Source organism: Pteropus vampyrus, unplaced genomic scaffold (assembly GCF_000151845.1).
Source record: "Pteropus vampyrus isolate Shadow unplaced genomic scaffold, Pvam_2.0 Scaffold463, whole genome shotgun sequence".
Classification (NCBI taxonomy): Eukaryota; Metazoa; Chordata; class Mammalia; order Chiroptera; family Pteropodidae; genus Pteropus; species Pteropus vampyrus.
This window is the reverse complement of record NW_011889244.1, coordinates 1,130,772-1,146,985: the sequence shown is the minus strand read 5'-3', so window position 1 is coordinate 1,146,985 and position 16,214 is coordinate 1,130,772. Positions and strand designations below refer to the sequence as shown.

Genomic DNA, 16,214 nt, shown 5'->3' with positions numbered 1-16,214 from the left:
TTGGCATTCCACCACGGGAGGTAAGTTACGCAAAGCTACTAATATTGGAAAAACTTGAGATTCAAATTAAAAACTCAAAATATTGCTAATCAATAGGTTCTTAATTCTTGCATTGTTTGTGAACTATTGCCCATAAAAGCAGACTAAGAGTGGTTTGTTGCTAGGACCTGAACAGACACTTCTCCCAAGAAGACATACAAATGGCCAACAAATATATTGAGAAGATGCTCAACATCACTAGCTATTAAGGAAATGCAAATCAAAACCACAATGAGATACCATCTCACACCTGTCAGAATGGTTATAATCAACAGGACAAGTAATAACAAATGTTGGAGAGGATGTGGAGAAATAGGAACCCTCATACACTGCTGGTGGGACTGCAAATTGGTACAGCCACTATGGAAAACAGTATGGAGGTTTCTCAAAAAACTAAGAATTGATCTACCATATGATCCAGCAATCCCTCTACTGGGTATTTATCCCAAAGGCTTGGAAACTCATATCCGAAAGATATATGCACACCAATGTCCACCGCAGCATTATTTACAGTGGCCAGGACATGGAAGCAACTGAAGTGCCCTACAACAGATAATTGGATATAGAAGCTGTGGTACATATATACAATGAAATATTACTCAGCTATAAGAGATGAAATACTGTCAATTGCAACAAAATGGATGGAACTTGAAATAATCATGCTAAGCAAAATAAGCCAGACAGGAAAAGTTGAAAATAAAATGATATCATTTATATGTGGGATATAAACCTAAAAGCAGCAAACAAACAGGACAAATACTCAGGGACATGAACAACAGAATAGTGGTTATCAGAAGGTAGGGGAAAGGGGGGATGTAGATGGAGTAAAAGGGATCAAATATATGGTGACAGAAAGAAATCTAACTATGGGAGGTGAAGACACAATGTAAATATATATATGTTAAAATGTATGGCTGAAACTTATTGGATTTCATTAGCCAATGTCACCATTTAAGAGGGAGGGAGGGAGGGAGGAAGGAAGGGAGGAAGGAAGGAGGTTTGTTGCTAGTCATTTACAATTTGCCTCTTAGACTGTCACTATAGTAGTCCCCTCCTTATCTGCGGTTTTAGTTACCCAAGGTCAACTAAGGTACAAAAATATTAAATAAAAAATTTCAGAAATAAACAATTCATAATTTTTAAATTGTGCACCATTCTGTGTAGCATGATGAAAAATCTCACCATCCTGCTCCATCCCATCTGGGACATGATACATTCCTTTTCCAGCACCTTCATACTGTAGCTGCTTCCCACCCATTAGTCACCTAGTAGCCATCTTGGTTACTGTCTTGGTATTGCAGTGCTTCTGTTCACGTAATCCTTATTTTACTTAATAATGGCCCCAGAGTACAAGAGTAGTGATGCTGGCAATTCGAATATGCCAAAGAGAAGCTGTAAAGTGTTTTCTTTAAATGAAAAGGTGGGTACAATACTATAAGATATTTTGAGAGAGACCACATTCACATAACTTTTATCACAGTAAATTGCTCTATTTTATTATTGGTTAATCTTTAATTGTGCCTAATTTACAAATTAAACTGAATTATAGTTATGTGTATATATAGGAGAAAACAGTACACACAGGGTTTGGTACTATCGGTGGTTTTAGGCACCCACTTGGGATCTTGAATAAGGGAGGACAACTGGATATGTAGTAGTAAATGGGAAAGTATTTCTCTTGGATGCTCTAAGTCATATAAAAAATATGATATCTCTTTCACAATCTTAAAAGAATTTGGTAATTCTTTAATACACACTACTACATATTTTACTTTTTATATTTAGCCTTTCACTCATCTAGAATTTTTTTTTTTGTAATGTGATGTGAGGTGGGGTTCTTCTAAATTATTCTTCCAAGTGAGTAACTTATGCTAAAAACCTTTCTCACGAAGATGAACTGTTGCTTCTATAATGTATGCTAAAAAATTAGCATTCTCGTTTTATTTCATTTTTTATTTTAATTTTATTGTACATATTTTTCTTAGTTAGACATTTACACCTTATTTCTGGAAATATATTTATCTTATTACTTTATATTCATTTCTGATAATTAACATATCATAAACATTTTAAAATCAAATTATCACTTCAATTTTGTTTTATTAGTTGTAAATCATATGCCTTATTTCCTTAACTGATTTTTGACTGGAGGCAACTACAAATCTAGGATCACTTTTTTTTTAATTGATTTTTAAAATTTATTTATTATTATTATTAGTAGCAGTAGTATTATTTATGCCTACAGCACCTGGTCTTCCTAGGTGGTCTCCCATTCAAGTACTAACCAGGCCCCAGCCTGCTTAGCTTCCAAGATCAGACATTGGGATTGTTCTGGGTGGCATGGCCATAGACCATGGACCGTGGCTCTACTGGGGCGCGAACCCAGGACCTTCTGTGTGTAAAGCAGATATGCTAATCGCTACACTATGGAATCACATCCTAATTTATTTATTTTTATTATGGTAATATTGGTTAATGTCATTTTATTTTTAATGATTAAAATTATGATTAACATAAACTCCTTTCCACTGCCATTACAAAGAGAATAATAATATAAATTCGGCTTGTCTTTTTTTACGTGTTTTAGTTGTTAATTTTGAAACTCTGGCTGAAAATAAGATTCTGCTACTTCTCACTCTAATTATTCACACTGGCTTTCCTTTTTCTATACTGAGAATAAGATTCTGCTACTTCTCACTCTAATTATTCACACTGGTTTTCCTTTTTCTATACTGAGAATAAGATTCTGCTACTTCTCACTCTAATTATTCACACTGGCTTTCCTTTTTCCATACTGAGGAAGTCAATATATTCTTGGTAATTCTTGGCAGAGTGAGAAGCAACATGGAAAGCTGTTTTCTTCCATATAAAGGTGAAGGTAGCAGCACTGGAGCCAGAAATAGGAAGGAGGTAAAAACTTCAATCCCATCATGGGCACAAAAACATACTAAAACAAACTACAACAAGTAAAATTCTTTATTTATAAGTACTTTTCTCTTATGGAAAGGAAATGTTTCTTTAAAGCACATTTAAAAGTGTCCTTTACGTCTTGTAAAATAATTTTGGAGTACCACAACTAAAAAGCTATTTCTCTTTACATTTATTTTCTCAGAAAAAAAGTCTAGCGCTGCTGTAAAACTGACTTTAATCATTATGAAGCCCAGCTTTGCCTCTGTTGGTGACATAACTATCAACATTAACTTTAAAAGTTAAGGAAATGCAGATAATCATGGCTTTTTCATTTAAAATTATCTGAATTTGCAAAACATTACTAAAGATGCAGTCCCAAGGACTCAGTAACCTCTAATTTTCTCTTCTGAAGACTTATGTATTAACTATTTTGGTTCCTGATTTTAAAAATAAATCAAGTATAAAAGCTAGCCCAGATGAAATCCAGCTGGCAGCTATGAGAACCTTTAATAAGTTCTGACAGCCTTTTTGCCCTTTCATTAAAAGGCCTCATATTCTGAACACAGGTATGTTTTAGTTTAAATAAACATTTAGTTCTGAAATCTAAGGACACAATCCACAAAATAAAATCACAGTAGTTTTCTCTTCTCTTATATGATCCAGTATATTAATTACTCCCTATGAAAACTACCTTTCCAGATAGATAGAAATTATATTTGCAAATATCCAGACCAAAATTACTCAGAACATTTAAAATGCATATGTGAAAAGCATTTTACAATATTACATCTAATCTGCAAAGAAGACCCCAGTGATCACTAGGAAATCTACCACATTCCAGTTTTTCCAACCCAAGGAGATCCAAACTTTGGGGAATAATGTGGCCGCCTTCTGCCGCTGCTCTGAAAAATATTCGATCAAAACGATGCTTACGGATAGCAGGTATTCCAAGATTAGAGTTCATTTGTGTATCCCATGTATACTGGCAATGCTTGGGTTTCCCCAAATACTCCCAGACATCCAAAATGTTGTTGGGTAAGCCACCACATTTGGTAACCTGAAAAGACAGAAAACTGTAAGACTCAGTCTTTACCCCCTAAATTAAAAAGGTGTCTTCACAAATGCAAAACTAGGTGTTATAACTAGATATAAAATGTATTTTGCTACATGATTAATAAGTAGGTGATATAAAATAATATAAAAATACCAAGATAGCCAGAGAGGCCTGGAATTTGCCCCTTTTCTTCTTCTTTTTTTTTTTTTTAACACCTATAGCATCCAGTTTTCCTAGTACTAACCAGGTCCAACCCTGCTTAGCTTCTGAGATCAGACGGGATCAGGCATGTTCAAGGTGGCAAGGCGGTAGACTGCCCCTTCTTTTCTGCCATAAATAGATTCCTTACTGCTATTAGCTTTTTAAAAATAAACACAAGTGAAAAAGCAAAACTGTTACTCTACTTTTGTCTATAAACTTAAAAGTATACCATTTATATGATCCAATAATGCCAACTGCCTTCATTTTATTTGAAATTTACTAACAATATTAATTCTTCCTTCTCCCATTCACATTCCAAGATTTTAAAAATTATATCTTATAATGAAGTTGTATCCTTACTTTACACCCTATATAAAAGTTTATTCAAAATGGATCAAAGACCTAAAGTAAGGGCTAAAACTATTAAAATTCTTAGAGACAACATAGCGAAAAAGTTTCATGACATTGGATTTGGCAATGATTGCTTTTATATATATAACAATAAATTATGTACATAAAATTTACCATTTTACACATACAGTTCTATGGCACTAAGTATATCCACATATTTGTGCACCTATAACCACCATTCATCTCCAGAACCTTTTTATTTTCCCAAAACTGAAACTCTGCCCTTTAAACACTAACTCCCTATACCACCCTCACCTCCATGCCTGACACGCACTATTTCACTTTCCATCTCTATGAATTTGACTTTAGAAAATTCACATAAAAGGAATCATAAAATATTTGTCCTTTTGCACTGGCTTATTTCACTCAGCAGCATGTCTTCATGGTTCATTCATGTTGTAGCATGTGTCAATATTTTCTTCATTTTAAGGCTGAATAATATTCCATTGCACATATATATTTTGCTTATCCATTCGTCAATGGAACCTTGGGTTGCTTTCTATTTCAGTTCTTGTGAACAATGCTATGAACCTAGGTGTATAAATATCTCTTCAAGACCTTGGTATTTACCTAGAAATAGAGTTGCTGGATCACACAGAAATTAATTTTTGGAGGAATCCTCACACCATTTTCCACAGCAACAGCGCCATCTGACATTTCCACCGGTGATGCACAAAGTTTCAATTTCCGCCAATCCTTGCCAACACTTATTTTTGGTTTTGATAATAGTCATGTTAATGGATGTAAAGTGGTATCACATGACAGTTTTGATTTTCATTTCTCTGACTGGTGATGCAGAGCATCTTTTCATGTACTTATTGGACATTTGTCTATGTTCTTTGGAGAAATATCTATTTAAGTCTTTTGCCTATTTTTTTAATCAGGCTGTTTTTTAACAGTTTTTTTTTTTTATTGAAGCAGTTCTTTATATATTCTGAATATTAACTGACTATCAGATATATGATTTGCAAATATTTTCTCTCATTCCATGAGCTGCCTTTTCACTCCATTGATAGTATCCTTTGATGCACAAAATTTTTTAATTTTTATGAAGTACACCTCATCTATTGTCTCTTTTATTGTCTATGCTTTTGCTGTCATACACAAGAAATCATTGCCAAATCCAATGTCACGAAACTTTCTCCCTATGTTGTCTCTAAGAGTCTTATTAGTTTTTACTCTTTAGGTCTTTGATCCATTTTGAATAAACTTTTATATAGGGTGTAAAGTAAGGATCCAACTTTATTTTTTTTGCACGTGGATATCCAGTTTTCCCAACACCATTTGGTGAAAAGCAGGATTTTTTAAATAGTCAACCAGACACCAAGAAATAGCTACCATAAAGCCACTGATATGCAAACAGTCCAATAAGAAAACTTGATTTTTTAAAATAATCTGTACAAGGACAAAGTCACCAAGAAAAGCAGAGCACCACTTCCTTTATTTGGGATACTGCCTTCACTTCAGCAGTAAGTACTGACATGCTTTCATTTCCAATTTTTCTTCCTCCACTCCTGGAGCCTGTGGCAGTGAAAACGAACAGAATCTTCATTTCAATTCACTTTTAGTCTGATGTGAGATCAGCCAGAGTAGGGGAAAAGGCAAGGCAGGCTGACTATCTACTATATCCTAAGTTCATAAAGATCCTAAAAGGTATCAACGTGTTTCAACTGACCTAAGAAAAAAGAGACTGTTTCAGACCTGGTCATGATAGCACCAGGAAAAGGGTACAGTAAAAAAAGACTGAAAAAAGAATATCTCAGAAAGAAGAGAAGAACAACTATGATAGTCGAATCTTTCTATTCTTCTCACCTTACAACTAGATACTGCAAATAAACTTGACCTTTTTCCAAACTCTTCTAATCTTTTCTATACCTGTCTTGTTAATCCACATATATTGTTTAGTGCTGTTTCATATGCAATATCTGTTTTCCTCCCAATAGCCTAAGAGCCCTTCTGCCTCTGCTGCCATAGTGCTAGGCATAGAACACAGCTAAATAAATACTTGCTGATTTGCATCTGCAAGGTCACATACATTTTACCAGCTTTGGTGAAAAGGAGCCTAAATTAGTTTCCACAGAAGTAATTTGCACATAAACACTGGAATGACGCTGTCACTCACTTCTTGATCCCTTAGATTTGTATCGCCTGCAAATATAACTGAAGCTGACTCTGGAGCCTCTTGCATTTTCTTTAAAACCATTTTTAACTGATTCATTCGTTCCTTAGCATGCCCGCTGGTGCTCTCCAAATGAGAAGTCATAAGGCAAAGTTCATTTCCCGACACACTTGCCTGCAACAGGATTAATACAGTCGTTAAAAATTATCCACTAGCTACTAATCCTTAAGTCAGCAGATTATTCAAATGACTGGAACATACTGACCAAAGCAAAACTACCTAGTCAGCACCATGTTTCTCCTTTCAGGTTGCAGTCTAAGGTGCTGACTCTGCTCCAAAAGAAGACTACTCAGTAAGCACCCACTAACACTTCAAGACCTACCTCCAGTGTCATCTACACTGTGAGTCCCTCCCCAGTGTCCCCAGGCTCCTTCCTCCACATTTCTATAGCACACTGGAAAGACTGTTTTTAAAGTCCTCTAGACTGAAAACAGCACAATTATTTCTCTCTTCCAAAGCCATGAGTCTTTTTAAAGCAAAGATGGTTCTTTTATTCACTGCTATTTTATCAAGAACCTGGCACACAAGTACTCAAAAAGGATCAGTTGAATGATCAAGAAATTATTTACCATTTACAATTAAGATACCAACAATGAAGGATCTGTCATTATTTAAACTAATTATCTGCAGAATCGAATCCAAACTCTTTCATATTGGGCATTCATGATCTATAATCTAGATCTGACATATTTTACCAACTTGTCACGCAATCCCTTTTCGTTCACACTACACTCAACTGAACAGAATGCTCATTTATACTCTTATGTGCCTTGTCTCATATATATAAACCTTGTCATTTGTAATTTGTAAAAGTTTGTTCATGGTGGTTCTGCCACCGGGATTATTCTTAATGACTACATTTTACATATTTTTCAAACCCAGTTCAAATACAACTTTCTTCAAAAAACTTTCACTAAACAACCTAGCTAATTTCATTGTGAGTCGTATGATGACAGATGTTAACTGAATTTATTGTGATTTCATAATATATACAAATATAGAATCATTATACTGTGCACCTGAAAGTAATAGTTATGTTGATTATATCTCAATTAAAAAAAAATCTAACTAAGAGTCATCTCCCCTTTCTCTAAACTTCCATGGCACATCATTATACCTATGCCATGGTGTCTGCTTTTCCTTTATTTTAATTACTATATATACAATCTCTCCCTTACCAATCTATAAATTATGAGAGCAAGATCAATGCGACCCATTTTTGTAAGCCCCAGAGTACAACACATTTAATAAAAAACTACATTAGAAAGCAAATGAGGAATATTAACAAACTCTTAAATATTCTTAGGAAAACATCTAATGGATCAAGGATTTCATTTTTACAAAATTGTCTATATTTGAAATTTACGTAAAATTTTACTTTACAAAGTTCTTTAAACCTGTTAAAAATCTATAAGTGAGGAGCAATTTTTTCTAAAGGCAATAGGTTTTTAAACAAAAGACACTCCCATGGGAGTAGAAAAAAAAAGAGCCCATTCTTTTTTAAAAAAGAGTTGATTTTTAAAAATTACTTACATGCACACACAAAAGGTTTCTCATCATCTTTGTATTTGGAAAAGGAATAATCTCTTGGCTTTTAAATTTCACTCTCAATTTCTTCAACATTATAGCTGTGAAATATCCTTCTTCATGACCTTCAAATGTTTGTGAAAAAGAATTTAGGATGAATCATTAAAATGGCCATACTGCCCAAAGCGATCTATTGATTCAATGCAATCTCTATCAAAATACCAATGGCATTTTTCAGAGCTAAAACAAATAATCTTAAAAATTATATGGAATCATAAAAGACCCCAAATAGCCAAGGGAATCTTGAGAAAGAAGAACAAAGTTGAAGGTATCACACTACCTGATATCAAACTACTACAAGGCTACAGTAATCAAAACAGCATGGTACTGGCGTAAAAACAGATACATTGATGAAGAGAGAGCCCAGAAATAAATCTATGCCTATACGCTCACTTAATATACGACAAAGGAGGTAAGAATATACAATGGAGTAAAGACAATCTCTTCAATAAATGGTGTATGGAAAACTGGACAGATTCACGCAAAAAAGAGAAACTGGACCAACCTTCTTACACTGTATACAAGAATAGACTCAAAATGGATTAAAAACTTAAATGTAAGACCTAAAACCATAAAACTACTAGAAGAAAACATAGGCAGTAAACTCTCTGATATTACTAACAGTAATTTCTTTTCAGATATATCTCCCTAGGCAAGGGAAACAAAAGAAAAAATAAACAAATGGGACTACATCAAACTAAAAAGTTTTCCTACAGCAAAGGAAACCATCAACAAAACAAAAAGACAACTAACTGACTGGGAGAAGTTATTTGCTAATGATATATCTGATGAGAGGTTAATGGCCAAAATATATAAAAGACTCATACAACTCAACAACAACAAAAATAGTCCAATTAAAAAATGGGCAGAAGACCTGAACAGATACTTCTCCAAAGAAGAAATACGAATGGCCAATAGACATATGAAAAGATGCTCAAGGTCACTAATTATCAGAGAAATGCAAATTAAAACCACAATGAGATATCACCTCACACTTCACACCTGTCAGAATGGCTATCATCAATAAATCAAAGAACAAGTGTTGATGAGGATGTGCAAAAAAGTGAACCCTCATACATTGTTGGTGGGATTGCAAACTGGTACAGTCACTATGCAAAACAGTCTGGAGGTTTCTCAAAAAATTAAAAATGTGTATACCTTTTGACAGTGCAATTGCTCTTGTGGTTATTTATCCAAAGAAAACCAAAACAATAATTCATAAAGATCTATGCACACCAATATTTTTGGTGGTGTAATTTACAATAGGCAAGATATGGAAGCAACTTAAATGCCCATCAACAGACAATTGGATAAAGAAGTTATGGTTCATATATACAATGGAATATTACTCAGCCATTAAAAAAATGAAATCCTACCATTTGCAACGACATGGATGGAACTAGAATTTATTATACTGAGTGAAATAAGTCAGACAGAGAAAGATAAATACCACATGATTTCACTTATATGTGGAATCTAAGGAACAAAAAGAACTAATCAAAAACAGACCCACAAATATAGTGGACAATTTGGTGACAGACAGAGGGGCTGGAGGTTTGCAGGGCTGGGAGAATAGGTTGAAGGATTAAAGAAGTACAAATCAGTGGTTGATAGATGGTCACGGGAATGCGGAGCACAGCATAGGGAATGCAGTTAGCATTAATATATTGGCTAGGTGGAAAATCAGAAGAGAGAAGGAGTAATTAGGGGGACAGACTTATAAACTATATAAATATCTAAAAAAAAAAAAAAAAAAAATCCAGTGTAAGAATTTAGGTCGAGAGGTCAAGAGTATTTGCAATTTATCACAGGTTCCCTTACTGGAGATTTTATAACAAACAGACCCAGCTACTTAAATGAATCTAAATCTTAAAAGCAAACTATTATTTCAAAATAGTTTAAGATGACCAACCAAATCTCTACGTTTACCTGCCCCCTCCCAAAACGTAACTGGAAGTATGGAAGAAATATAAAAAACAGAAATGACTTCAAATAAGTGCCAAAAGTAGTTTATGGTTCCAATATCAAACAAGAAAATTTGAGAAATTTCTGAAAGACAGAGTAGATGTGACTTAAACTGAGGCAAACCATGGGATTCAAAAAACAAGAAATCCAAAACAGAAGAGAAGCAAAAGGAATCCCCAAGAGAATACAGAAAAGTAATCCTACAGAGTGAGAAAGAGACTGAGAGAGAAGCCTCTCCTTAGCAATTCTGGAGGACAGAGTAAATCAAAACAAATCACATAACATATAAAAGTGAAAGTCAAAGAAAACACAAGATTTAGCCAAAAATCATAAAATGTAGCCAAAGTGATACATTAGATACTCTTAGTAAAAAAAAAAAAAAAAAAATAGCTGGGGAAAAAAAAAACTAAATTAGTCAGGGCAAAAAGATAGAAAAAGGAATAAAGACAAAGACTTTTTGAAAAAGCATAACCACAATTTAAATATCACACTTAAATCTTTTAATGATTTAATTTCACCAAAAAGCTACTCAGTGCCTCAAATTTTGGCAGTTTATATTTTCCTGAAAAAATCATTCAATTTCACTTTTCTGCATGTTAACATTAAGCTATATATTCTTCTATAGTTCTTTTAGTATCATGTCTAGCTTGTTTTCTTAAATTTATTTGTGCTTTTTCTTGTCTATGCTCCAATAGGCTAATTTTGATTTATCTCTTTCACTGACTTGTTTTTCAAAAAAAAGTTAAATACCAGACAAGTTGTTACCTGTAATGATCTCATAACTACTAGCTTTCTTCTTTAGGTAGCTATAATATGGAGGAATAACTTCCTGTAGAAATATCACATCTGGGCTGTACCTAATTAAAAACATCAATTTATGATAAATACCAGGTAGACCATTTTATTTGCAACTAATTAGATTAGATTACCACCACAACATAAAAAAAAACACAAAATTACCCTCTAGGACACCTTATAGTCAATGTTTATACTGAACTCTGATAATTATAAAATGAGAAAGAGCTGTGCTATTTAATACATAATTTTTAAAACAAAACATTTATGTGTGACAGCACTTTAAAGTTAAAAGAATTAGAGTCATTGACAATAGGAACCAGTAATATTGAGAGCATACAATGGTTCTACACACTAATGGATGCTTCGAATGTGATCATCATCTCTTTCAATCTTCTTGAAAGAGCTATTATCCATGATGAAGTAAACTAAGCTCACAGGTAATTCCACAGGTAACAGAGCTAGTGTGTGGCAGATACAGATCTTTTTGGTAATTTAATTTTCACAGCAATAATTACAACAAAGGTTAATAAGTAAAATAGTACTAGAAGGCTTCTAACAAAAATCAGTATTCCCACTCCACCCCAACCCACAATCCCGTGCTCAGACACAATCACTCTCAATTCTCTCACATGTTTCTTCCAAAAATTGAACTTTAAACTTGGGTACTATACCTTCAACTATTAGCCTCTTTGTACATAGGTAAGACACATCACCATGCTACCCTTAAACAGAAGTAATAATACTCACAAAGCTAAACAGGAACACACTCCTCGAATCCTCTCTTGTAGATTGTTTGGATCCAATCCATCAATATTCCAGGTAATGAAAGAGAACACGCTGCCATCTTCTTGCTGAAGATTTTCAGATGTGCTGGTTTTAGAACTAACCGAATCAGTTGTTTCCTCATTGGTTAGGTCAACACTAGCAAGATCAGAATTAAACACAACTTTGCAAATACATAAACTGCTTAATTTTTAAAGTATTTAGTATTTGTAGCCTTCATTTCACAGTTAAAAAAATTTAAAAAGAACCCTGAAGTATCTCCCAATCGAAAAGCAGAAGTCATGACTGAGGAAAAATAAATTCTTACTTTGTTATCCAAACGTTTGCTCATTTTTACAGTTAGAGAGAACTCAATATCCTTCAATGACATGTGTCACTAAAATAATTTTATAAACTAGGACCCCAAATTAGAATAATATAAGATTTCCAAATTTATTTATATTCATTATAAATCATATATAAAATAAGATCTCATTGTGGCCAGTAAGTAATAGCTGCAAGTTCTTTGTTATTCCCCTCGTAGAGAGGTAAAGTCTAACAACCCTCCCCTGGAATCTGGGCCTTAGTGACTTGCTAAACCACTAGAATACAGTGAAAAGGACATTCTGTACTTCTGAGACTTGGTCCTAAGAAGCCTTGCAGCTTTAACTCCAGCCATCTGGAACGCTGCCTCCAGGACCTCTGAGCCACCATGTCAAGAAATTCAGCTCCAAATCAGGGAGACAGAATTGAGCCTTGTCTCCTGTCTGCCTGCCAGTCCAGTCAACTTGGCAATAAAGCCTTTTTACTTTTCTCAAAAGCTGGTGCCATAGTACTAACTTCTATGTGCATTAGGCAGCAAGCCTTAGCTTGGTAAAAAGGCCCAGATAGTTGAGTAGAAAGACAAAACATTAAAATATGACTGCTCAGCACTTATAAATTATATATAAATTTAAGAAAGTTTTTGCATTCATAATTTTAATAAATTTAATGCCAATATGTTAACTTCCTTTTTTAAAAATTTGAGGTAGAATTAACATATAACTTTGTATTAGTTTCAGGGCACAACACAATGATTTGATATTTGTATATACTCAGAATGATCACCACAATGTCTATTTAATTTACTAGTTTAACTTATTGTAAAATATTTTGACTTTTAGATTTGCAAAACCAATAAATTCTTCTATTCACCATTCAAATACATGTTAACTTTTTACTTAACATTTACTTCTCTTCTGAAACATTTACATTAACACTTTTGTATGTATTTCTTAAAAACAAGGGCCTTACATATATATCCTAGTACAATTATCCAATGGCAGAAAATTACTATTGATACAATATTAGAATTTAAAGACCAACTGTGCCACTAACACCTCATCCAGACTCACTCGTTCCATTGTGAAGGCATGTCTCTGAATTTCCTTTAATCCAGAATAATTCTTCAACCTTTGTCTCTCATGACCTTGATATTTTTGAAGAATACAGGCCATTTATTTTGTAGAATGTCCTTCAGTTTGGGTTTATTTGATGTTTGCTTATGACTGGATTCAGATTGTGCATTTTTTGGCACAAATAAGAGTATATCTTCTTTAGTTCATATCAGGAGACACCTAATACAAACCTGTCCCCAGTACTGGTCATGTGACCTTTGATCGTTTGGTTAAGGCCTGGTCTATCAGATTTCTCCACTGCAGCTATGATTTTCCCCCTTTGTAATAAATATTTTGTGGGTAGATACTTTGAGATTATGTAAATATCTTGTTTCTCATCAACTTTCATCTATTAGTTTTAGTATCCACTGGTGATTCCTGTCTGAAATAATTATTACTATGGTGGCTCCCAAAAGGCGATTTTATTTTTTGCCTTTTTTTAAATTTATTTTTTAATTTTAATTAGTTTCAAGTATACAGTACATTAGTTAGACCAAATGGTGATTTTTTTTCTAATTCCATCATGGCTTCTACATTTAGTAGTTGGAATTCTATTGCAAGGAAAAGTGCTCCCTTTTCTCCCGGACAAATATATTTATATCGGTATGGACTCTTATTTTATACTATAGATAAAGTCTCGCTCTCCCTGGCACTTCATCTGAGTTCCAAGAGACAACAGATTACAACTTCGCTTGTTTTTGCCAATTTACAATTCTGGAGTAGAGAATTCCTAATGGTCCTCCACCCCACCACTACTCATCTCGATCCACATTTTTTTTGAGGAAAGACTTCACAGAATCCATCTCTTTTGTTCCAATTTCTTTATTGGTTACAATTTGTGTTGCAACTAACAGACTAACAGATTTGGATTAGTTTGAGCAAAATCAAGGAATTTATAAGGAAACAAATATGTCACTGAGTTAGGTCAGGGAGTGCAGCTATCCCTAAGGAATTGCAATCGAGGCTTTCTCGCACGCTTCCTCAACTTCCCTCTGCTTCATTCTCTCTCTGCAGACCAGCGTCCTCTGCTTACACACACACACACACACACACACACACACACACACACACACACACACACACACACACACACGATGGATTGGATCCCCACAGGTACTAAATTACAAGGTTACAGTTCCAGCTCTGCAGGAAGATTCAGACTTCAATCTCTTAGTCCTTACCTGGAAATCCCATGGAAAGAATGTGGCTGGCCAGCTTGGGCTAAGTGAAAACTTACTAAGCTAACTGGGTCCATTACAACAGGGATGCCTGAAAATATCACTGTGAGTGAGTAGACAATTCCCCAATAAGAGGCTGGGCAGAGAAAGGAGCCTAATGAAATAATAAAATAACATCTGTAAGCCAGTACAGCTGAAAAGATCAAAGAGAGAAGAGTCTCCAAACTGAATAGTTAGCAGTACGGGCTGCCCATAAAGCTGGGAGAACTTTATACATCCCATACATACTTATTGAGAGCTTATTACATGTCAACTACTGTATTAGACCTTCGTAAATCAACAATGTATAAAACATATAGTGTTTTATAGTGTTTACATGTATAGTCTTACATGTGTAGTGGGAGATATAAAATATTAAACTACAATTATAACATGAACTGTTATTATGACAGGGGCCATGCAAGATGCTATAAAGATTACCTAAGATGGGAACCCTCCCAGATTTGGAAGATGGAGGAAAGCCTCTTAGAGATGTCATTTGTAACCCGGGCCTTTAAGATGAGTATTACTTAGCAAAGAAAGACGAAGAAAGGCTTAAAGGTTGAAGGGCAAGAAAAAATGGCCGGCTGTAGAAAGCGAAATTTGATATGCCTGTACCTTTTTGTGGGGTAGGAAAGAGAGCACAGAAAATGAACCTGCAAAAATGGACAATAGTCAAACCGTGGAGGGACTTGTAAGGCATCCGGGCTTAAGAGAAGTGGTGCAGAAATTGGGAATGGAACACTGGAATAATGAGCGCTTGTAGAAATAGTACAGAAAACTATTAATTCTGGCTGCCGAGCAAAGAGTAAATGAACAAACAATACAGGACGCAAGGCGCCTTCCAAGTTACCATTCTCCAATTAAGATTTTTGCCTCATTCATTTGTTTCGAACCTCTCACTTACATATTTCCTATAATTAGAGTCAAGAAATTATATTTTAGATTGTTCCTTCCCGGACTCAAATTACGTTGGAGATGACAGTGTGGACCTCGGAGAGAGAAGGGGTGGCGGGGAGGCGTCAGCCCTGCTGCTGGGGCGCGCCTCCACCGGAGGCGCCAACACAAACCCTTCGCCTCTGGTCATGGTTATTGTGCGCAGCACCGCTGCCCGCCCCTGCGGGTCCCGGAGGCCCAGCGCTCCCACACTGACCCGCCCACCCGACCCTGCCTGTCCCGCTCACCAGTTCCCGGGCTCGGATGCGGTCTCAGGGCGGCGTTTTAAGGCGCCCTCCTCCACCTGCGGCTCGAAATAGGCGTTCAGCGCCCTCTGAAAAACAGACACAGGAATGGGCTTCGTGCTCGCACAGCTCCACGAAAAGAGCGAAGGAGAAACGGCGAGCGTACTTCCATCTCCCAGTCGTTCTCGGCCAGGCAGCGCCGCGCTACAGAGACGCTGCAGCTCGCGACCGAAGAGAACTCCTCACACAGAAGACGCCACTTCTTCCCTGCGGGCTCCCCCTCGTCGCGCCCCGCCTCCTGCCTGGCCTCGGGGCTGCTCTCCGGCCCCATAGGCCCGGCCTCCGGGGTGCTCTCGAGCTCCATTAACCGGCCGCCGCTGTGCGCAGGCGCCCGCCGCCCCCTGTGCGCATGCGCGCGCAGCGGGTGTCCGCTGCTCCGCATCAACCATTCGGCTGGCCAGCGTGCTCCGCCGG

The 16,214-nt window shown here is 35.9% G+C and overlaps 1 protein-coding gene and 1 pseudogene across 2 annotated transcripts; both read right to left on the bottom strand.

Moving 5' to 3' along the window:
• Window positions 1-2,275: 2,275 nt before the first annotated feature.
• Window positions 2,276-2,391, bottom strand: LOC111732512 (annotated as a pseudogene).
• A 608-nt stretch (window positions 2,392-2,999) lies between these two features.
• On the bottom strand, window positions 3,000-16,207 carry TDP2 (tyrosyl-DNA phosphodiesterase 2). 2 transcript variants are annotated; one of them, XM_011382177.2, is made up of 7 exons: window positions 15,907-16,207; window positions 15,744-15,829; window positions 11,892-12,065; window positions 11,112-11,203; window positions 8,328-8,446; window positions 6,738-6,908; window positions 3,000-4,006 (listed from the first exon to the last, which is right to left on the bottom strand). In XM_011382177.2, exons 1-7 carry the CDS (start codon window positions 16,180-16,182, stop codon window positions 3,725-3,727), a joined length of 1,200 nt encoding a protein of 399 aa, XP_011380479.1. In that variant the 5' UTR covers window positions 16,183-16,207; the 3' UTR covers window positions 3,000-3,724. The 2 variants fall into 2 exon arrangements, with proteins under 2 accessions (XP_011380479.1, XP_023380211.1); XM_023524443.1 differs by lacking the exon at window positions 6,738-6,908.
• Between the last annotated feature and the right edge of the window lie 7 nt (window positions 16,208-16,214).

Excerpts from the sequence above, each read along its gene's own strand:
- TDP2 (XM_011382177.2), bottom strand. The coding sequence starts at position 16,182 with ATGCGGAGCAGCGGACACCCGCTGCGCGCGCATGCGCACAGGGGGCGG. Across the intron at positions 8,447-11,111 it reads TAGTTATGAGATCATTACAG|GTCATGAAGAAGGATATTTC; the intron begins GTAACAACTTGT and ends AAACATTTGAAG. Across the intron at positions 4,007-6,737 it reads CAAATCTAAGGGATCAAGAA|GTTACCAAATGTGGTGGCTT; the intron begins GTGAGTGACAGC and ends CTGTCTTTTCAG.